General features: G+C 40.2%; 2 protein-coding genes across 2 annotated transcripts in view; both read right to left on the bottom strand.

Annotated features, from left to right (window-relative positions):
* LOC124151459 (retinal guanylyl cyclase 2-like) overlaps nucleotides 1-17,947 on the bottom strand; it is a 596,567-nt gene extending 578,620 nt beyond the window's left edge. The window contains exon 1 of the mRNA XM_046523944.2: nucleotides 16,995-17,947. Coding sequence (XP_046379900.2) covers nucleotides 16,995-17,691 — 697 coding nt within the window. The 5' untranslated portion in view covers nucleotides 17,692-17,947. The remainder of the gene's footprint in view (nucleotides 1-16,994) is intronic.
* Nucleotides 17,948-18,555: 608 nt separating this feature from the next.
* Nucleotides 18,556-22,321, bottom strand: LOC124151439 (sex-determining region Y protein-like). Its single transcript, XM_046523907.2, has 2 exons — nucleotides 22,313-22,321; nucleotides 18,556-19,179 (listed from the first exon to the last, which is right to left on the bottom strand). Exons 1-2 carry the CDS (start codon nucleotides 22,319-22,321, stop codon nucleotides 18,556-18,558), a joined length of 633 nt encoding a protein of 210 aa, XP_046379863.2.
* Nucleotides 22,322-23,323: the final 1,002 nt, after the last annotated feature.

The raw sequence follows: 23,323 nt of genomic DNA on the forward strand, positions 1-23,323 counted from the left end.
AAAATTTATTTTTTTCTTTTCCTGCTGTTTTTTTAAACCTCTGAAATTGAGGATTATAATATGTTGGCAATTTCAGATTTTGTTGTAAAAAGTGTATTACCGTCTTTGAGATGGTGCACTCCAGATTTTGATCCTTTGCCCTTAATCTTTAGAATCATGTTCCACACCTTGGACATGGGTGTGCGAGAATTGATTTTAGATACATAGTTCTTCCAGGATTGAGGTTTATTTTATTTAAAAGTATGGTTTACGTATATGAGGGTTTGTAGAGGACTTAGGAATGCTTTCGTCTCCAATAGAATATAATATATCTGAAAAAAGTTGTGTAGGATCAGGAACATTCCTGAGACTAAACCGTTTTAGTTTTTCAGTACACAGTGTTTGGAATAAAGACCATTTGGCCTATATAAAGTTCCACCTTGTTGACGGTGGTTCATCAGCGGGATTGATAGTTGTTAGTAGTAGGAAAATGGTCACTTCCACAAAGGTCACCAAATTTGTTTAAAATAATTGAAACTATCAGTGAAAGATCAAGGGCAGAGTTTGTGCCAGTGGCAAGATGCAGATAGTATTTGATGCCTCATTGAAGATGCATAGATCATTGTTTGAGATAAAATCTTCAAGGATTTTTCCCTTATTATTTGCATCAGTTCTCACCCATAGGGGATTATGACCGTTGAAATCGCCAATGATGATACAGGGCTTCGGTAGCTGATCGTACAAAGTCTTAAGATCTGATTGACTGATAGTTGAGGAAGGTGGAAGATACAGTGAACATACTGTAAACACCATGTTCAAAGTAAAACAGACAGCAACAGTTTGAAAAGTAGTGTTTAGTTGCACAGAGCTATGGATAATTCCCTGTTTCACCAGGATAGAAGAACCTCCTATAGCTTTATCACCAGGAGGGGAAAACGACTGGTAAGAACTGTACTGACGGATATCAAATGGATCTGTGTTTTTAGGTATGTTTCTTGGAGAGAAAAAGCTGACGGTTTAAAATCTTAAATTACAAGTAGTATTTCATTAAAATTCTTCTGAAGACCTCTGCCATTCCATTGTATAATGTGTTGTGGATTCATGGTGGTGCTTGTCTAAAGGATTTAGTTTGGTTGGTTCTTTGTCACCAGCTTCAATTACTAAAAAACGTGGCCAATAGTCAGATCGAATGGATGTATTCTCGTCAGACGAGATATTGTCAGAATCTATGTGTCTTTGTTTCGAACCAGGGTGTTGGAAAGCCATGTCGAAAGGAAAATAATTCTGCACCCCTTTTCCCCACCTACCATGGAGGGTTAACAAAGACAGTCGTTTGCTGCAGCGCATTTTTGGGATGGTGTGATCTGCCATGCACATAAATATGCGTATCTGTTTGTTTGACACAAAGAACTGTTTTCATGAAGCCATATGTGTCCACAACCAGAGTGTCTTGTCATTCGGCTTGTTATCTCATCTTAGTTCCACCATATGCATGGAATTTTTTAAGTGATTCATCTCCATGATCCCGGATGCCAGTCAGTAAACCGTTTGTAGAAAGAAGATTTATCTTTGTAATTATTAATTCTCTATCCCAACCACGCATGATGGTACATGCATATTTTTCTTAAAGGGGAAGTGTACACGCAAAAGTTACTTTCTTTCTTTTTCTAAACAAAACGCAATTTTAGAATTAGTTAGTATCTGTGTTTGAAAATATACACTCATTTTTTCACAGTGAAAGTAGGAAGCTCACAATAGTGTGAAAATGATATGCCGTTATGAGGCCTTCGTTTTTCGAGCTAAACAGGCCTGAGTTATCCCCCTTAGATTATGACGTAATTGGTGCCAATTCAACTGGGTCCCTGTCTATTCTCAACGCAAAAGATATCAAGTACCAGTTTGCGGTAAAACAACATGGCCTACGACACACTCCGGCGCAGTGGTGACTCAGCATAACACTATGCTAGCTGGCATCTGAGACGCTAGAATCACACACCTAGACCTACACCACGTGAAGCGGCTCTAACAAAGCATGATGACGTCATAATGTTTATCAATTGGCACCAATGACGTCATATTGCAAGGGGCATAAGCCATGGTGTTTTTGTTATGGAAATAGAACACTTGGTAAATGTGAAAAATATAAATAGCTTTAATGCGAAAACTATGTTGATTAATTGTGATATTTTTATATTTTTGTCTATGACACTTCTAGGTTAACACTTTTAATGTGGAAAAAGTACAAGAAATATAGGTTCATTTCCGTGTGAACTTGCCCTTTAAGTCTCGAACCTATCGCTACACCGTCTCTCTGTCTGTACTGGTTTCCGTCAAAACCAAAATTATTGTTGTCCATTACTGTCTCAATAATAGACGGGCCACTTTCTGTTGGCTTTTGTCATGTCGATCCTCTAGGGCTTCATGACATGCATTCAGTACCCCCCTCTTTTCGAATAGATGGGTAGGGTTTCTCTACATCAGAGCAAAACAATATGCTTCATTTATTTGCGTACGTCTCTAAATTTGTTGAGAAAATCGTTAGTTTCACGAATATAGCTGGGCGAGTTTGTATGTTATTCATTGAGCTTTTTCTCAGCCACCTCGGTCATGCTTTCTATCGCTGTCCCGAAAAGGTGCATCCATCTTATAAAGCTTTGGGTTATCTTTTCCTGCCCTCGCGTGTTTTGGTGTCATGTGTTTTGAGGTACCTTCACATTGTTCACTGCCTCTATAGTCGTTCAAATACCTTCTTTACATTTTTCTCATCCTCCTATGTCCTCACATTTCTGTTACAAGCTATTCGCCTCTATTTTGTACATACTCCTCGGTGTAAAAAAATAGGATTCCAGAACCTATATCTACTGGTCTTATCAGGATATGTGTCTTTTCAACGCCTTCTCATCTTGGGGTCATGTTCATATCTATTCTCTTTCTGAGACCTTTCATCTGAGAACATCATCTTTCACTACCTCTAAATACTTATCAGGCCACTTATGACTCTCAGATTATCGTGCAAAAATCACTGTCTGCTTTTTCCCATTGCATTATTTCCGGATTTTCTCCCATTCTGTCACTCCCATCCCTGTCAAAGAAAAACTCTTTCAACCTGATTCTTTCCCACGCAGAAAAGTGACTCCGTATCAAGGTCTGGATTTCAATTATGCGTGCCATCTATGTGATACATGCAGACGTACGATAAGGCACACAGTTTTTAGCCCGTACATCTCAGCAATTGCCTGGAGGCGAAAGCAAAATTGCCAACTGCCTGCTGGCGTCGGGGTTTGGAGAGACTGTCTGTATGCAAGCACTCGATAAACTGCCAATCCGCGGGCAGCTTTGACAGAGGCGAAAGGATGATAGATTTAATTCTGAGAGAGTGTAATCAACTTTCACTCAGCTTCTCCGACTTTGCTCGTTACAGGGGCTACCCCTTCTCCATCTCACTCCCAATTACCACACACAAGGTTGAAATCCGATTATCACCTCCTAAAGCCTTCTCCAATCCGGTTTATATTTCTGTCTAATTGAGGCGATGCAGATTATTTGCCAGCAAGCGAACGTTCGTAAGTCTATCGTGTAAATATGTCTAATTGACAAGGAATGAAATACGATCGATTTTGATTGATTTGAGGTTGTAATTGAATCTCGCCTGGCTTCAGTCATGAGTCGGATAATAACCTAATTGGACATGATTCTCCATTTATATCACAAACTTACAGATCCAACGATTCTGATACTTAATGCATATACTTTGATATAGCTATATTTAAACCGAACGACAGATGTGCAGGTTCTTTATTGCAATTCAGATACAAAATAAAAACAACAACATGTGAAACTTTTTAGGCGGTAAAATGGTCATGTCATATATCAAATATAAGACGATTCCAATGATCGCTGGATATTTCACTTTCTCCGCGTATATGTCTTTACTATTGTCGTTAAAATATAATATTCGGCAATGTTCCCCAGTGATATCATCTGACCATATTTGATAATCGATCGACAAAACTGCCTCGGTACGTGTATCTACTCTGGATGGCTAATACTGAACGATCCCCATGACCTTGTCGTTAGAGGGGACTAACGGGATCAGGTGATTACGGTCGCTGACTTGGTTGATGCATGTCATCGTGTCCCAATTGCGTAGATCGTTGCCCATGATGTCAATCACTGGATTGTCTGGACAAGACTCGATCATTTACAGATCTCCGTCATATCGCTGGAATATGTCTTTAATATGGACATTAAATTAGTAAGTCCAACTTCGTTGCTATACATTTTTCATTTTACATTTGATGTCCATGTGAAGGGTGATTATTTAGGTTAAATTTAATCTTAAGCCTTTAAACCAGTCAAGATAAAGGAGACATATCAAGGTAACATATTACTAAACATAAGACTTAACCAGCCCTGACAGATTTGAAATTATAATAAGGTGCCTTGGTGGTGACATATACACCTATAATTATATCAGATATGCCAAAAATATGGATATGATTTCATTTATTATATCATCAATATGGACATTCAAGAGATTCTTTTAAAACACACCAATAGAAATCTGAATCTGAATGATGTGTATGTTTCGATAATGAAACCTTCCTTATCCCAACCGTGGGAAGTATCTAAAGTGATTATGTCCACGGTTGAAAATAATTATTATTATGCTGACCTCGACTTAATACATTCGTAACTTCGTGTGTGGAAGTGCATATTGTAAATTTATTTCTGATTATAGTAATTGGTAAATTGATTGAGGCGCGCGTATAATGTGTGATTTGGTCGTCACCGCGATATGTAGTGAATACGCTTGGTTGTTTATAGTCCAAACTCCGTCCCAGCCCTTGACAACTTCGTTACCCTCCCTATTAAAGAGATCTCCACTGGAAGGAGCTTGTCTTCTGCCTTTTCTACAGTTGTTGACGGACTACATGGTTCGAGCCGCTTCGCGATATCACTGGAAGGTTGTCTGTACATAAGTGTGAGACAAGGGCGATTCGAGGCCTTCCTGCTACGACAAGAATTGTGACTTATATGCTTGTCCAGTACGAACGTGATTCCTGTCGGAAAGCACTGATGTTTCCCGCTGGCTCCAACACTGTTTACTGGATTCAAGAACAGAGCACGAACTCATTCAAGACATTCAACTGTGACCAAATACTGGACCATGTGAATCCAGTGACTTATGTATTGTGGACTGTTGGTGTATATTACCATATTTTGACATATTGTCTTGCCTTTTTACGACTGTATATCTTATCCTGTGTTTTTAAATATAATTTGTTAATTGTTCATTGATCAGAATTCATACACACATGCCCATAATATGCTAGGGAATCGTTCTCTGCTTTTGGCAGGGATTTCTTATGGTACTGTCGCCTTTATTTATATAATATCATCAACGTTCCCTAAACTTGGATGAAGGCTAAAGAAAGTCAATACCAACTGGTCTGCATCTTCTCGAGTTAAGAGCGTCCACTAGCCTTTTTATTAAAGTCTTGTTTCCACCCTTGCCACATCAAGCCCACTTTCCTGTGCGTAAATATGATTGGACTATCGCACATATCGATAGTCCAATAAGAGAACGTTTCACAAAATCAACATCCACGACTGGTACGCCTTCGTATGAAAGAGATTTACCGCTGCCTGTCTTTGTTTCATCTTTTTAACACCCCAACGATTGCCTTTGTTTTTTTTGTCAGGGATGAAATCGCAAATGTTTTCATTATCTGATCGACTAGGTCGCCGCCTATAGTAGTCGCCATCTTACGAAGCTATGCGTTTTGAGACCCGTGAGGATCCGGGGTAGAATAGGTCTTCAGTAGCCCATGCTTGCTGTAAAAGGCAACTCTGCTTATCGTAAGTGGCTACTAACGGAATCGGGTGGTCAGGCTTGGTGACTTGGTTGATGTATGTCATCGATCCCAATTGCGTAGATCGATGTGCATGACGTCAATCACTGGTTTGTCTGGTCCAGACTCGATTATTTACATACCGCCGCCATGTAGCTGGGATATTGCTGAGTGTAGCGTTAAACAACAAACAAACAAACCATGCGTTTTGATTAGATATTGCGTTTTCATTACAAGGGGCACAACCCGACATGTACGCGAGGTGGTGCCAGGGTCGAGCCAAGCAAAGTGGCCTTGATGTGGCAATCGTAGAAACTAGGCTTTGATAGGAGCAGGAAGATGAATGGTCAGTTACTTTTGTTCTCTTTTCACGGAAGCACGACATACGTAACATTATATATGTAACCTTATATGTGTCGTCAGAAGATATTAGTGAGTAAGTATGATTTTACGCCGCTTGGAGCAATAATCCAACAATATTACGGCGGGGGACACCAGAAATAGGCTTCACACATTGTACACATGTGGGGAAACGAAGCCGGGTCTTCGGCGTGACGAGCGAACGTTTAAAACCACTAGGCAACCCCAGCGCCCCGAGCAGATATGAGTTACATAAGTTACAGACATTGTATCATGCCAGATACTTAGCCACTCACCCGCATTTCGGATAATGCAAAATTAAGAACTGGCGTTCACGTTCATCGTAACATGAGAGGGAGTTTGCTTGTTTAATTGTGTATGTGCTTTTGACATATTCCATAAGGTACATACATGTTTATTAATGGAATAAAAGAAACATATTTGTTTCCTGCGTTTTCACAAAGCATTTTCAAACAAAAGAAGAACATCCTATAGGTATAATTTTCTCAGAATTAGTTAGACGTTTACAAGACATGATGCCATTACGATGATCTGTTTCCCGCTCAAAGAGTGGGATCATGCAAAGCGAGTGCTATGTTGAAGCTTTTCTTCAAGATTTCGTATGTGCATTTAGATTCTTCGGTTACAGTAAAGTATTGAAACATATTCTTGAGTTGATTATAATGCATATATTTTCGTACGTTTATCGCCCCTTTTGGGGTTCCGACTCCGTCTCCAGAAAACGTCATGTTTATTATGATTATTACACGATCGACATGATGTGTTTGTGACTGCGACTTTAAACAACATGCTAACAAACAAGCAAATAACATCTATTTTAAATTGTAAGTGAGTATAAGACATTCCTTTCCCTGAAGAAATGCCTGGTTGTGTGAAATGTGCATGTCGTAGAGACGGTGGGCCACAGATGCTTGAACTCATAAACAGTAATAGACAATACATTATTTTTCGGAAATGCTGCTTCGAGACTAGTCATCTTTGTCATTCGACTCAGACAGCCAGCTTTTAAGAGAAACCATAAAAACACGGTTCTTTAATGAAGGACCTTGATAGTTTTCACGGTGACCAAGCTTGGCATAAATGCTTGATATTTCTGGCAAAGAATCAATAGTCCGAGGTCATCGACTATCATGTGGTGATAGCGACTCGGCAGTGGAAATAGCGCTTTCAGTAAAGACGCCATTGCTTCCCGGCGACGCTTGAAAGTGATCTGATCACAACTGCTAAATAAGAACATTCAACCTTCATAACCAAACACATTCTTATATTTTACTGTGTAAAATGTGTTTCTGTGTTTGAAAGTAATCAATAGGTTTAATATGGCTGTATTGTCTCTTTTTTACGATAGGAAACATTATTACACTCCCAAGGTTTCATAAGCCAAAACTTGATTACAAATAGTTAAGATTGTTCGCATAAGACACAAGTATTTCATCAATGTTAAAACGTAGCAAATTTGCCACATTTAAGTTTAGAAGTAATTGCATTGTCAAGAAAGAAATATGCAGCTACACATTACCGCAAAACACCTCAAGTTTTCATCAGATCATACAAACGATCAACGGGACTAAATGTGACTACTCTTTTTGTCATTGAAATATCAACCAGTCTCGCGGTCTTCAGAGTTTACATGCTTTTACGAAACTGAACTCTGTCGAATAGTTCCCCCATTCCTGTAGGACTCCCTGTTAATTCAAAAGCATGATTAGCAACCGTAGATATGCAAGACGCGTCTGTTTGTAATATTGATTGTTGACAGTCCTACAAGACAATTGTTTCGAAATTGATTAATGAAATATAACACATAGTAATTATGGAATATTAATAATAATGGCCTGATGATGTACGCCTCTCCGTGGTGGGCCTAGATAGGGGGGATTTATTCCCCTGAACGGAAGGTACATCACCCAGTTAGGGCTAACTCCCTGAAACTGTTTCAAAACTTGGTTACAGAAAGCCAAGAAGAAACTCATCTTGTATCTCCACAGCCCACTCAGTCTCAGATGGAATTTGCCCAAGGGGCGGGTACAGGACCCGTCCAAGACTATCATGGACGCAGCAACTGAAGTCCACACTTCTTGTGTGTGCGAAAGCAACAGGGTGGCCAGAAATACCACGAGTAAATGATAAATTGTTGAAGCAGCATTGAGTTGGTTGGTTTGTTGTTGAACGCCGCACTCAGCAATATTCCAGCTATATGACGGCGGTCTGTAAATAATCGAGTCTGGACCAGACAATCCAGTGATTGACATCATAGCATCGATCGACGCAATTGGGATCGATGACATGCATCAACCAAGTCAGCGAGCCTGACTACCCGATCCCGTTAGTCGCCTTTTACGGCAAGCATAGTCACCTTTTACGGCAAGCATGGGTTGCTGAAGACCTATTCTACCCCGGAATCTTCACGGGTCAGCAGCATTGGGACAAAGCCATGCCAATGTATGCATACCTGACAGAACAAAACAGCCGTGACCAGCTCCGGCGACTATGATTATATATGATCTGTGAACCTGGTAAGCTAACTGCCAAACACTCGTCAGGCGCTTTTGCACGAACCCTCAGTTAGAACAGTAGACCCGTGAAGATCCGGGGTAGAAAATAGATCTTCAGCAACCCATGCTTGTCGTTAAAGGCGACTAACGGGATTGGTTGGTCAGGGTCGCTGACTTGATTGATGCATGTCATCGATCCCAATTGCGTGGATCGATGCTCATGATATGAATCACTGGATTGTCTGGTCCAGACTCGATTATTTACAGACCGCCGTCATAAAGCTGGAAGTTTGCTGAGTGCGGCGTTAAACAACAAACCAACCAACCAGTTATAACAGTAGCAGACCCGAAAATGAACGTTCACATTATTCTCCCTAAATTACCTGACACAGTCGTCACTGATGCCCCTCAAATGGGCGCCTAATTTTGAGTTTTCTCCCGATTCCGACCCCTATTCTGTCAATGATCCCCTGTATATTTTGTGTATGTCATTCTATAATCAAATCTGGGATTTATCGATTGATAAACGGATGCCAATTAAACAATCTTACGAATCATTTCCACAGAATCAACTTGATAAATTAAATGACATTATTTCTGTCACTCTTCATGCGGACTGTTTTGTGCATGACATTAACTGTTGCGTGTATGCTGCTGCTGGAACATTGGAGGAACTCTATACGGCTTTCAAATCACAAAAGGGTAATAAACAAAATTATCTAAAGAACAACCGGTTCCAAATAAAACTAACTGAAAGAAGTAAAGCTATATCCTGGATCAAACTTTGCTTGACATTACGTTCCTTAGGGCAATGAATGTCAAAACGCCAAAAGACAATTTGGATAAATTATAAAACACAATACAAGACAACAAAAGAGAACATTATAAATCAATTCTTTATTCTCTGAAGGCAAAGATAAAGGTTTGGACAGAAAGAAAGAGAAAGTAGGATAAGAAAAATAACTTTTCATTAAACAAAATAAACTGGTCAAAACAAATGAAAAACAGTTTTACAGGCAGTTAAATGCAACCAATGGCAATGATAAAGAACCACCATGTATTCCGATGAAAGGTTTGGAAACACTTGTGGTCTATACCCGGCAACTGCAACCTCGAAGAGCCATGGGTAGAGGTATACAATAGTAATGTACATGACAAAATAAAGTCACCACTGTTGTTGGTAATTAAAAAGTCCAAATCTAATACGGCACCAGGGTCTGATGTTATTCGAAACCGGTTTTGGAAGCTGTCCCCCTGTGTCCAAATACCATTACTTCACTGTTTAAATGGGAATAATGTTGAAAGCGGCGTTAAACCCAACTAGCTCACTCCAAAGACATTATTTACATGGAGCAGAAAGGGATGTTGAGGTTTTAAGAATCAATTGCTAGTTCAGAAAATGATAATTGAAGAGGCTAAAACTAACCACCGTAACCTCTCAATGTGTTGGTTTGACTACAGAAAAGCTCATGATTCTGTACCTCACGAATGAATTTTGAAGTCACTGAAATGTATTGACCTCCCCGAGCGACTACTTATTTTACTGAAGTTTTTAATGAATTGCTTGTCAACTCGGCTTGAGATATATTCGCAGGGGCAGGTGGTAACTTCGGAATCCATTTCTACAAGAAGAGGAATATTTCAGGGTGATTCTTTTAGACCTTTGCTTTTCTGTTTGTCACTAAATCCTTCAGCGTTTTGCTTAGCGAAGAAGAAGGTTATCATTCTGGATTTCCTCAGCACTGATTCCCAAAACTACTCACTCATCTCCTTTCCATGGATGACCTTGAAGTTTTTGCCAATGGAGGATCCACACTAAAAAAAGATTCTCCTTGTCGGGATGCAGGATACGGACAAACTCCATAATGCCCATATCAAGGAAACTTCGTGCGGAGTACAACTGGAGACTTAAGAAAATCTCGAGTTTAGAAATTAGAGCTGAACGCTCGCAATAACGTCAAAGACACAAATACTTATGCTTTTGTATTCGTTTGTATTCTTTTGGTGTTGTTGATTGGACGAAACAAGAAATTCAGGGTATTGACACCCTCACACGAAGAATTATGTCAGACAATAGATCCAAACACCCTCGCTCTACCCTCAATCGCTTATATTTACCATATTATGATGGGAGGGCGTGGTTTGATTAACGTGGGGCTCTTCATCATGGAATTGTATTGTCCACTTTTGCACACATGTATTTGTCTGATGATCCTCTTGCATGTCAAGACAAGATGAAAACAAGGCATTCCACAGTTTCCTTAAACGAGCCAAGGATGATTGACATTATTTCAATGTCAATGTTGGTGGTTCTGTGCTGCTGGACGGTACAGAAATGAGTGTCAACCAAGCGAAGTGCCATATCAAATCGGCTCAGACTCTGAGCCTATCTGAACGACCACTGCATCGCGTTTATGTGCAGTGTGTTGAGAAGATCCCTGATCCCGCTTAACTGCATCGTAACATTAACAAAGTAACAAGACTTCAAGGATACATCCAGCTCGCATTTGTCTTAGATCTTTCAATATTACAGATGATGTGAGATGTTAAAGTCGCAAAATCAAATTTGATAATAGTAGTAGCAGAAGTAGTAATAATTATCATAATGATAATAAAAATATACCAATCATAATGGGAGGGCGTGATTTGATTAACGTTGGGGCTCTTTATTATAGAATTGTTCTGTGCACTTTTCCACACATCTATTTATCTGATCATTCTCTTGTGATTTGATTAACGTTGGGGCTCTTTATTATAGAATTGTTCTGTGCACTTTTCCACACATCTATTTATCTGATCATTCTCTTGTAAAGCATGTCAAGACTCATGATGGAAACAAGGCATTCCACAGTTTTCGTAAACGAGCCAAGGATATGGGACATAATCTCAATGTCAACGTTGATTTTGTTGATGGTTCTGTATTGTTGGGCGGTACATAAATGAGTGTCAACAAAGCGAAGTGTCATATCAAATCTGAACGACCACTGCATCGCGTTTATGTGCAGTGTGTTGAGAAGATCCCTGCAGAGTCCTTCGCTTGGGTGAAGTTGGTTGGCCTGAAAAGTGAAACAGAAGGCTTTCTGTTTGCTGCTCAGGACCAGCCAATTCCCAGTCTAACCCGTCAATGTTTGATTTTGCTTCAAAATGTAAATATGCAATGTAGATTATGCAATGAATTTAATGAGACTGTCATTGTCAGTGGATGCCCAGCTTTGGCACAAACACAGTATCTTAATGATGGAGTGGCTCGATCCTTTTATTACTGTCTTCGTCAAGCTTGTGGTCCATGAGATCCATCGATGGACGACCCAGATGATGTAGAGGGCATCATGGAAAATGAAAAATACAAAATTCTTTGGAATAGGCCCGTATACAGTCTCAGACCTATCCAGGCCGAAAAACCTGATTTTGTCCTTTTTGATAAATCCAATGAAATAATTTATATTATTGAATTGTCTGTCCTTTTTGACACTAATGTGATTGACAAGATTCAGAAAGAAACATGTCAAATATGCCTTTTTTCAAAATATCCCGCTTGCATTCCCTGTACTAAGTTGTCCGACTCCCCTTTGTTCTCGGTGCCGTAGGTTTGGTACCTCCTTATCTGTTGACTGACATTGGGAGAGTACCCGGGTTTGCTACCAGGAATACAGCCATTCTGATAATCTTTTAACGACTTTGGCGCGGTTGGGAATCGAACCCCGGCTCTCCGGGCGGACGCTCCACGGAGGCGGTCTGTTATTTCGGGTGAACATACACATCTGTTCGCTAATGTAAGGGAGAATAAATATATAGATATGTCCCCTGACGTATGAGGTAAACAAATTGATATGTGTCCTGCTGTATCAGTTAAACAAATGATTCCATCATTTATGAGGTAAACAAAGAGAAATGTTCCCTGGCGTATGAGGTGAACAAACCGAAATGTTTTCTGATGTATGAGGTGAACAAACCGAAATGTTCCCAGACGAATGAGGTGAACGAACCGAAATGTTCCCTGACGAATGAGGTGAACAAACCGAAATGTTCCCTGACTAATGAGGTGAACGAACCAAAATGTTCCCTGACGAATGAGGTGAACAAACCGAAATGTTCCTTGACGTATAAGGTGAACAAACCGAAATGTTCCCTGACTAATGAGGTGAACAAACCGAAATGTTCCTTGACATATGAGGTGAAGAACTTGATGTATTCCTTGATGTGTGAGGTAAACTAACACAACTTTTGCCTAACGCATGGGGTAAACAAAGGTATGAGGGAAACAACTATGTATATTACTTGACGTATGAGATAAACAAACAGAAACTGTACCTGACGTAGGAGGTAAAGAGTGAGTGAGTGAGTATGGTTTTACGCCGCTTTTAGCAATATTCCAGCAATATCACGGCGGGGGACACCAGAAATAGGAGGTAAAGAACTAGATATATAGTCCTTGACGTGTGAGGTAAACAAACAGAAATGTTCCCTGACATATGAGGTATAGAAACAGATATCTCCCTGATGTTTGAGGTTAACAAACAGAAATGTTCCCTGACATATGAGGTATAGAAAGAGATATCTCCCTGATGTTTGAGGTTAACAAACAGAAATGTTCCCTGTCGTATGAAATAAACAAACATAAATGGTCCCTGACGTATGAGGTAAACAAAGAGAAATGTTCCCTGACGTATGAGGTAAACAAAGAGAAACGTTCCCTGACGTATGAGGTAAACAAAGAGAAACGTTCCCTGACGTATGAGGTAAACGGAGAGAAATGTTCCTTGACGTGTTAGGTAAACAAACACATTTATTCCCTTGCGAATGGTTGTGAAGTAAAAACAGACAAATTCCACTAATGTTTATGCATAAACTGAAAGATAAAGACAAGGCAATGAACATCGCGTGCATGGTTGCAGACGATAAAGGGTATGGTAAAAAGATCCGGTACAAATTCGTGACAGGTTTTAGCCTCGTGATGAGAAGACTGATGAGTCATATTTTTGTTATTGGTATATATTGAATGATTATCTTGGGAGGGTAATATAATTTATGATGTCATAACGCTTGTCCAATTCGTGGCCTTTCTTTTGACTACCAACACTGACTTAAATGTAACTTTACTAATCCCAGCTATAAAATCTTAGTAAGTGAGACGAATGGACTAGTACTTAATCTGAGTTCACGTTAACAAATCAAAGTAAGTGACTGAGTATGGTTTTACGCCGCTCTTAGAAATGATCCAGCAATATTGCGGCGGGGGACACCAGAAATGGGCTTCACACATTGTGCCCTCGTGGGGAGTCGAACCCGGGTGTTCAGCGAGACGAGCGAACGCATTAACCACTAGACTATCCCACCGCCCCTAACATACCAAAGCAAAGCTATAACAGGCGTTGTGTTATGAATATGAATATATCATTAACCGTAGTTCAATGTTCATTCTGATACATTCAAAACGTGGACGTTTCAAGAAATGGTTTGTACGTGTTCTTGTCCGTTTAGTGGAAAGTGACATGGGTTAAACGATAAATGCAAAACGTGCAGTTAACAGTGACTGACAGGTGGTAGTCGACAGCATTGATTGTCACCCAAACGCTAAAGAGACTTATATAAAGAAACGGACAGATTGCTAACTAGAAAAAAGGTGCATGTTGTTAAAGGTACATAGTGTGTAAGTCAAATGTAAAAGTAGGCGATTGGTAGGTCATCATACATATATTTAACTATACCAAGCAACAGGAACTAAATAACAAATTACATATATTGCCTTGTAATATCAGAAAAGCATTACAACAAAATTAATATTAAAAGGATATTGTTGTATACTTGATATTGTATTCAAATTTGATATATTTTATAATTTGCTGGAACCACTCTGTCAAAGGTTATTCTAGAGTCTAATTTAAGACAATGCTTGGATACCATTCTCGTTAGATGTTCCGTCCCATAATCGATTCGTATTTTACTATTACTGGAGATGGAAGTGCATTAGATGTCGTGTAGCCATAGGGTGGTCAAAGTAAATTGGATATAAAAGTGGGCCCGGCAGGTGGGCTGGAAAACGTAGTCAATTACTGGCATGACGTGCAGAAAAGAGCTGTACCCTATTATGGATGGCGGCAGTGATTTACTAGATTAGCAATCTCTCTGCTATGAATTCGCCGCTGTAAGCGACGTAGCTACCGTCATGAAACTAACTTAATTTTTATAATAAGTTTGGTTGGCCCAGAATTACAAACACGGTTTCATATAGATCATACCGATTTGAACCGAAACAGATAACATACCAACCTGTAACGATTTTTTAAAACTGCTCCCCCTTTTTTCGAAACCTTAACGTCCATGTCATTGACTAGATTACATCTATAGATCAAAGTATCTTCCCGTAAGAATTGTTCCTTTACAGCCCCACTTCGAGAACAAAGGACCATATTTACATTAAATAACAGGAAAACGGTGCAAGAGCAGCGCTTCTATTATGTGACTGGCTGCAGCTTCTACAATTGCCTTTCTTTGGCATTTCTGGTGAATACCCAGAAGAAGGTTGTTAGAACTGTTGTGAGATTGAAGAAAAAATATTATGTAGTCCACAATGCTATGTCAAAATAATTGTTATGACGGCCAATAGTGACTGACGCAAGACTACTGTAATTGATCGCATGAAGGTAATTAACAAGCATATAAAATTCAAGTACAATTTCAGAAATGTGAAATACAGTGACACATCATAATGATACATTATTAGAGTTATGTTAATTCTCATTTCCATAAGCTGGTATTATTAAAAACATTGACAAGTAATGTAGCTATTATATATTACCTAATTATTCACGACAATATCGGTTGTTAAAATTATTTGAAGTTTAGAAAGTGCGTGCATATTTGTGTGTGTGTGTGTGTGTGAGTGCGCGTGCGTACCTGGGTGCGTGTGTACGTATTATATACATGATGAATTATTTGTTAAGCTCATAGTATAGCAGCAATATCGCATGTCCGACAGCAACTCAGGAGCTACAATCTTTAGCCTGCTTACGTGAAAACAACTTCACCAAAGGCCTCTCATCAGTGTGCGATATTCAGTGTGGATTTGTGCCTGCCATACTTCCAAGTATACTCAATTATATTGGTATTCTTTTCTCGTGTATCCTGTAATCATCAACATTCCCAGCTGACAGACTTGATTGATTTTCAATTTCCTCTGGTTTTCTAGATGCGTGTAACAGCAAATTTAGCCAGTTATAGAAGACATCACTCGAGTAATGACCTGAATAAAAGTCGTTAGTATTACGCATTGATTGACAACTGTGCTTGTAGATCAAAGCAAATGTCTGCTTTATTAACTGTTATTATCGCTCAACTCAGGCCAATATGCAGAAGTACAAATGTGAGATATTTTCAATAATATATCTTACTACTTACGTACTGCTATTAGCATCCGTCTTTGTTGAACCGCAAAGCATATAATCACGTGACTACAATAACAACCAAGATATGCGTATTAACCCATCTTAAACACGTACTAGTGTGATCATATCCCTCCATATGCTTGCTCAAAAACCAAACATCAATTGTTAACTTCAGTAATGACAAGTAGCGAGAGAAGGAAATACGGACTTCTGCAAATACATTTGTTTCCAAATATAAATGACAACGCATTTATATTAGTTTGAATATTTTTTAATAGATTACCATAAAAACATCCATTTCACATTGAATTCAACAGTCGTGCTTTGTTTGAAGCAGTTGCATATGATGAATGTCCAGAATTTAAAGCCTTGAAATCAACGCTAATTTACAGAATCCTATTTCTGTTTTGTGCTAAACTATTTATTTGGACAAGTTAAAATAAATGGGTAAAATATATGTTTAAATAAGTGTGATGTTGTAGATAGTTTGCAGTTGTAAGAACAGTATCAATAAGGGTTAATAACATTCCCATACACAAGAGTAAGTGAGTGAGTTGGGAATTATGCAACATTTAGCAATGTTCTAGAAAATCAGTGGCCTTCTTACTCGAAGTTATAGGCAACATATTGATTATGCTGCCATCTACAAACTTAAAAAGTGTCATGTTGTTCTGTGTGATGTGTATCCGTGTTACCACAGACACACTGGACATCATAAATCAGTTTTTAGATAAGAGTAAAAGTTTATGAGAAAATGCTGATTGAACAAACATAGGCACAAGTGCATAAATATGGATAAGCTTCTTGATCATGGACAGTCTTGCACATTGATGGACTGTCATAGATGTAAATATGAGCATCCAACAAAGAGGTATGTAAAACATCTTAAATAAGCTTACCCTTGTCACTGTCGGTGATCATGTCCACAACAGATTCCATATTTGAGTCAGATGATAAGGAAAACTTCTTTTTTGCATCAAAGTTATTGATATTTAGTTGTATAAACATTTCCGTTGCCAGATCCTGCCAATACTCCATCTCGGACACCACTATGGCCACAGTTTCCCACTGGAAATAATCCAGAATATCCACCATCACAAGGGATGTCTGGCGGAAATCATTCACCATCGAAAACGCGTAGCTACTGAACCGTGTTGGAATAAAAAAATCTGATGCTATGTAGGTTTTTTTATACACTTCAGAAAAAGTAAAGAAAGACTTGTGGAGACTATACGAGGATATGCCTATTAGAGCATGTGGGATAGTTGCGTTAAATGCATCACCTATATGAGTCAAAGCATTTTGCTCCGTACAAAACAAATAGGGCGTGAAGGTCAAATCTATTCCATTCCCAAGGATATCCTTTTGGACACCGACAAAAACATCCGCAACGGATGAATTGACTTTTTCGGTGAAATTAGCATCGCAACCATTTGTCCAAATTATCCCGATATTGAAGGCGGATGAGTCCACCGAAACTCTCGCCACAGAACCATATATAATCATGCACAATAATACACTCAGTATTCCATTTTGGCACAGTTGATCCATGGATTCCCGTAGAGCTGCGTTTCTAGTCTGTGTTGGACGAGACATTGGAAACAGGGATTGGGACAAAAACCTAGCATCCGAACCCTGGCTGTGTTGAGCCAATCATGGATTCAATTGTTAAACTCTTGAACTAAAGCGGTGCTGATTGCTGTTGTTGCGTTGATGTTGAAACTGTGATACATATAGTTTGAAGTGACCTCGGTTCTGTAGGTAAAAATTGAACGTGCGTTCACCACATGACATATTCCCATGCTACTTCTCTGGCTGATTCATGTTTATCTCTTCTTCGTGCTGTATTCACTGCCACGGATGCCTCACGAGCTCTCCATCGATTTTTCGCTAACCAATAGCAGTTGGTTAAAACGCACTATCTGAATTAGATACCACGTGCTAACCCTTGTCTACACTCAATCAATAGGATGAAATATAAAAAAATGGCACATCGCATCTGTGAAAATCGATCTGCTTTCACAGTTATCAAGCAACATGCGCCTCTCCGTTCATTCTTGTGGTAGGCAAAGAGATGCAACGATTCTGTGGAAGAATGTCACATCATACATCAGCCGACCCTGGGACAATTGTCATATGTCGGACTCCATAGCCATCTCTTCACTGACTATTGACTACTTTCTGTTCAAAGGAGCTAATTGCTTCTACAGGGATTTTTGTGCTTGACAAATATTTGAATCTTATCTTGAATGATATTTATTTGTCCACTTTTGCATTGATTAGTTTGAACTTAAAACATACATAATGCCATACGCGTTCATTAACCTTGATGTTTAAACAATGTGTGCAGGTGCTATATTTCACACACTGTGGTAAAATGGATTCACATACCATGTATGCATTTTCGTACTCAAGAGGACAAGCGCCTTTGGTAAAATATATTGCGGCACACTTGCCATGTTAATAAGGCGTGTAGTGAGAATCATGCGTCTGATCAATAAGCGTGTAGTGAGAATCAGGTGTCTGATCAGTCAGCGTGTAGTGAGAATCATGTGTCTGATCAATCAGCATGTAGTGAGAATCATGCGTCTGATCAATCAGCGTGTAGTGAGAATCATGCGTCTGATCAATCAGCGTGTAGTGAGAATCATGCGTCTGATCAATCAGCGTGTAGTGAGAATCATGCGTCTGAATAATCAGCGTGTAGTGAGAATCATGCTTCTGATCAATCAGCGTGTAGTGAGAATCATGCGTCATGTCAATCAGCGTGTAGTGAGAATCATGCGTCTGATCAATCAGCGTGTAGTGAGAATCATGCGTCTGATCAATCAGCGTGTATTGAGAATCATGCGTCTTATCAATCAGCGTGTAGTGAGAATCATGCGTCTGAACAATCGGCGTGTAGTGAGAATCATGCGTCTGATCAATCAGCATGTAGTGAGAATCATGCGTCTGATCAATCAGCGTGTAGTGAGAATCATGCGTCTGATCAATCAGCGTGTAGTGAGAATCATGCGTCTGATCAATCAGCGTGTAGTGAGAATCATGCGTCTGATCAATCAGCGTGTAGTGAGAATCATGCGTCTGATCAATCAGCGTGTAGTGAGAATCATGCGTCTGATCAATTTAGCGTGTAGTGAGAGTCATGCATCATGTCAATCAGCGTGTAGTGAAAATCATGCGTCATGTCGAACAGCGTTTTTGTGGCAAACAAGCGTCATTCGTCAATCAGCGTGTAATGGCAACATGCGTCATGTCAATCAGCGTGTAGTGAGAGTCATGCATCATGTCAATCAGCGTGTAGTGAAAATCATGCGTCATGTCGAACAGCGTTTTTGTGGCAAACAAGCGTCATTCGTCAATCAGCGTGTAATGGCAACATGCGTCATGTCAATCAGCGTGTAGTGAGAATCATACATCAGATCAATCAGCGTGTAGTGAAAATCATGCGTCACGTCGATTAGCGTGTTGTGGCAAACATGCGTCATTCGTCAATCAGCGTGTAGTGGGCAACATACGTCAGATCAATCAGCGTGTAGTGAGAGTCATGCATCATGTCAATCAGCGTGTAGTGAAAATCATGCGTCATGTCGATCAGCGTTTTGTGGCAAAAACAAGCGTCATTCGTCAATCAGCGTGTAATGGCAACATGCGTCATGTCAATCAGCTAAAGTGAGAATCATACATCAGATAAATCAGCGTGTAGTGAAAATCATGCGTCATGTCGATGAGCGTGTTGTGGCAAACGTGCGTCATTCGTCAATCAGCGTGTAGTGGTATGTTTTTTACATGCGTCATGTCGATCAGCATGTAGTGGCAAACATGCGTCATGTCGATCAGCATGTAGTGGCAAATATGCGTCATGTCAATCAGCGTGTAGGGAGAACCGTGCGTCTGATCAATCAGCGTATTGTGGCAAACATTCGTCAGACCAATCAGCGTGTAGTGGCAACCATGCGTCATGTCAATCAGCGTTTAATGTGAATCATGCGTCAGATCAATCAACATGTAGTGGCAAACATGTTAGTCACGTCATTCGGCGAGTAGTGAGAATCATGCGTCATGTCGATCAGCGTGTTGTGGCATACATGCATCATGTCAATCAGCGTGTTGTCGCAAACATGCGTCATTGTCAATCAGCGTTTAATGTGAATCATGCATCAGATCAATCAGCAAGGAATGGCAAACATGCGTCATGTCAATCAGCGTGTCGCGGCAAAAATGCATTATGTCAATCAGCGTGTAGTGGCAAACACGCATCATGTTTATCAGCATGTTGTGGCAAACATACGTCATGTCAATAAGCATTTAATGTGAATCATGCGTCAGATCAATCAGCGTGTAGTGGCAAACATGCGCCATGTCAATCAGCGCGTGGTGGCAAACATGCATCATGTCATATGAATCACTGTGTAGTTACAAACATGTGTCATGGCGATCAGTGTGTGCTGGCAAACACGCATCATGTGAATCAGCGTGTAGTTACGAACCTTTGTCATGGCGATCAGTGTGTGGTGGCAAACATGCATCATGTGAATCTGCGTGTAGCTGCAAAAATGCGTCATATCAATCAGCATGTAGTTACAAACATGTGTCATGGCGATCAGTGTGTGGTGGCAAACATGTGTGACGTCGATCAGCGTGTTGTCGCAAAAATGCGTCATATCAGCATGTAGAGAGAATCATGCATCATGTGAATCAGCGTGTAGTTGCAAACATGCGTCATGTCAATCAGCGTGTACTTACAAACATCCGTCATGGCGATCAGCATGTAGTGGCAAACATTTATTATGTCAATCAGCATGTGGTGAGAATTATGCGTCATGTGAATAAGCATGTAGTTACAAACATGTGTCATGTGAATCAGCGTGTGATGGCAAACATGCGTCATGTCAATCACCGATTAATGTGAATCATGCGTCAGATCAATCAGCATGGAGTGACAAACATGCGTCATGTCAATCAGTGTGTAGTGGCAAAAAAGCATCATGTCAATCAGCGTGAAGTGAGAATCGTGCATCATGTCAATCGGCGTGAAGTTGCAAACATGCATCATGTTTATCAGCATGTTTTGGCAAACATGCGTCATGTCAATCAGCGTGTAGGGAGAATCATGCGTCATGTCGATTAGCATGTAGTGATGAACATGTGTCATGTTGATCAGCATGTAGTGCGAATCATGCAATCAGATCAGTCAGCGTGTTATAGGAATCATGTGTCATGTCGATCATGGTGTAGTGGCAAACATGGATCATGGTAATTAACGTGTAGTGGGAATCTTGCATCAAATCAGTCAGCGTGCTGTGGGAATCATGCATCATGTCGATCAGGGTGTAGTTTTCAATCTTGCGTCAAGTCAATCAGTGTGTTGTAGCAAACATGCGTCATGTCAATCAGCGTGTAGTAAGAATAGTGAGTCTGATCAATCAGCATATTGTGGCAAACATTTGTCAGACCAATCAGCATGTAGTGGCAAACATGCGTCATGTCAATAAGTGCTTAGTGTGAATCATGCGTCAGATCAATCAGTGTGTAGTGGCAAACATGCGTCATGTCAATCAGCATGTAGTGAGAATCATACATCAGATAAATCAGCGTATTGTGGAAAACAATCGTCAGACCAATCAGCGTGTAGTGGCAAACATGTGTTATGTCGATCAGCGTGTTGTGGCAAACATGCGTCATATCAATCAGCGTGAGGGATAATCGTGTGTCTGATCAATCAGCGTATTGTGGCAGACATTCGTCAGACCAATTAGCGTGTAGTGACAAAGATGTAGTGAAAATCGTGCGTCAGATCAATCAGTGTGTAGGGTCAAACACGCATCATGTGGATGAGAGTGTAGTGAGAATCATGCATCAGATCAATCCACGTGTAGTGGCAAACATGCGTCATGTCACTCAGCGTGTAGTGGGAAACATGCGTCATGTCAATCAGCATTTAATGTGAATCATGCGTCAGATCAATCAGCGTGTAGTGGCGAACATGCGTCAGATCAATCAGCGTGTGGTGGCAAATATGCGTCAGGTCAATCAGCATGAAGTGTCAAAATTGCATCATGTCAATCAGCATGTAGTGAGAATCATGCGTCATGTCAATCAGCGTGTAGTTACAAACATGCATCATATGAATCAGCATGTAGTTACAAACATGTGTCATGGCGATCAGCGTGTGGTGGCAAACATGCATCATGTGAATCAGCGTGTAGTTACAAACCTTCGTCATGGCGACCAACGTGTAGTGGCAAACATGCATCATGTGAATCAGCATGTGGTTACAAACCTTCATCATGGCGATCAGCGTGTGGTGGTAAACATGCATCATGTCAATCAGTGTGTAGTGGCAAACATGTGTGACATTGTTCAGCGTGTTGTGGCAAAAATGCATCATAGCAATCAGCATGTACAGAGAATCATGCATCATATGAATCAGCGTGAATTTGCAACATGCGTCATGTCAATGGGCGTGTTGTGGCAAACATGCATTGTGTCAATCAACGTGTAGTGGCAAACATGTGTTATGTCGATCAGTGTGTTGTGGCAAGCACGCGTCATATCAATTAGCTTGTAGGGAGAATCGTACGTCATGTCAATGTAGTGATAAACATGTGTCATGTCGATCAGCATGTAGTACGAATCTTGCATCAGATCAGTCAGTGTGTTATAGGGATCATGTATCATGTCGGTCAGGGTGTAGTGGCAAACATGTGTTACATCGACCAGCGTGTTGTGGCAAACATGCATCATATCAATCAGCATGTAGGGAGAATCATGCGTCATGTCGACTAGCATGTAGTGAAAAACATGTGTCATGTTGATCAGCATGTAGTGCGAATCATGCAATCAGATCAGTCAGCGTGTTATAGGAATCATGTGTCATGTCGATCAGGGTGTAGTGGCAAACATGCATCATGGCAATTAGCGTGTAGTGGAAATCATGCATCAGATCAGTCATGCGCCATGTCAATCGGCGTGTAGGAACAATCATGCGTCAGATCAGTTAGCGTGTAGGGTCAAACACGCATCATGTGGATGAGAGTGTAGTGAGAATCATGCATGAGATCAATTAGCGTGTCGTGGCAAACATGCATCATGTCAATCCGTGTGTAGTTGCAAACGTGTGTCATGTCCATCAGCGTGTAGTGGCAAACATGCTTCATGTCAACAGCGTTTAATGTGAATCATGCGTCATGTCAATCAGTGTGTAGTGCCAAACATGCATCAAGTT

Source organism: Haliotis rufescens, unplaced genomic scaffold (genome assembly GCF_023055435.1).
Source record: "Haliotis rufescens isolate VD_foot unplaced genomic scaffold, xgHalRufe1.0.p SCAF_9, whole genome shotgun sequence".
NCBI classification, from domain to species: Eukaryota; Metazoa; Mollusca; class Gastropoda; order Lepetellida; family Haliotidae; genus Haliotis; species Haliotis rufescens.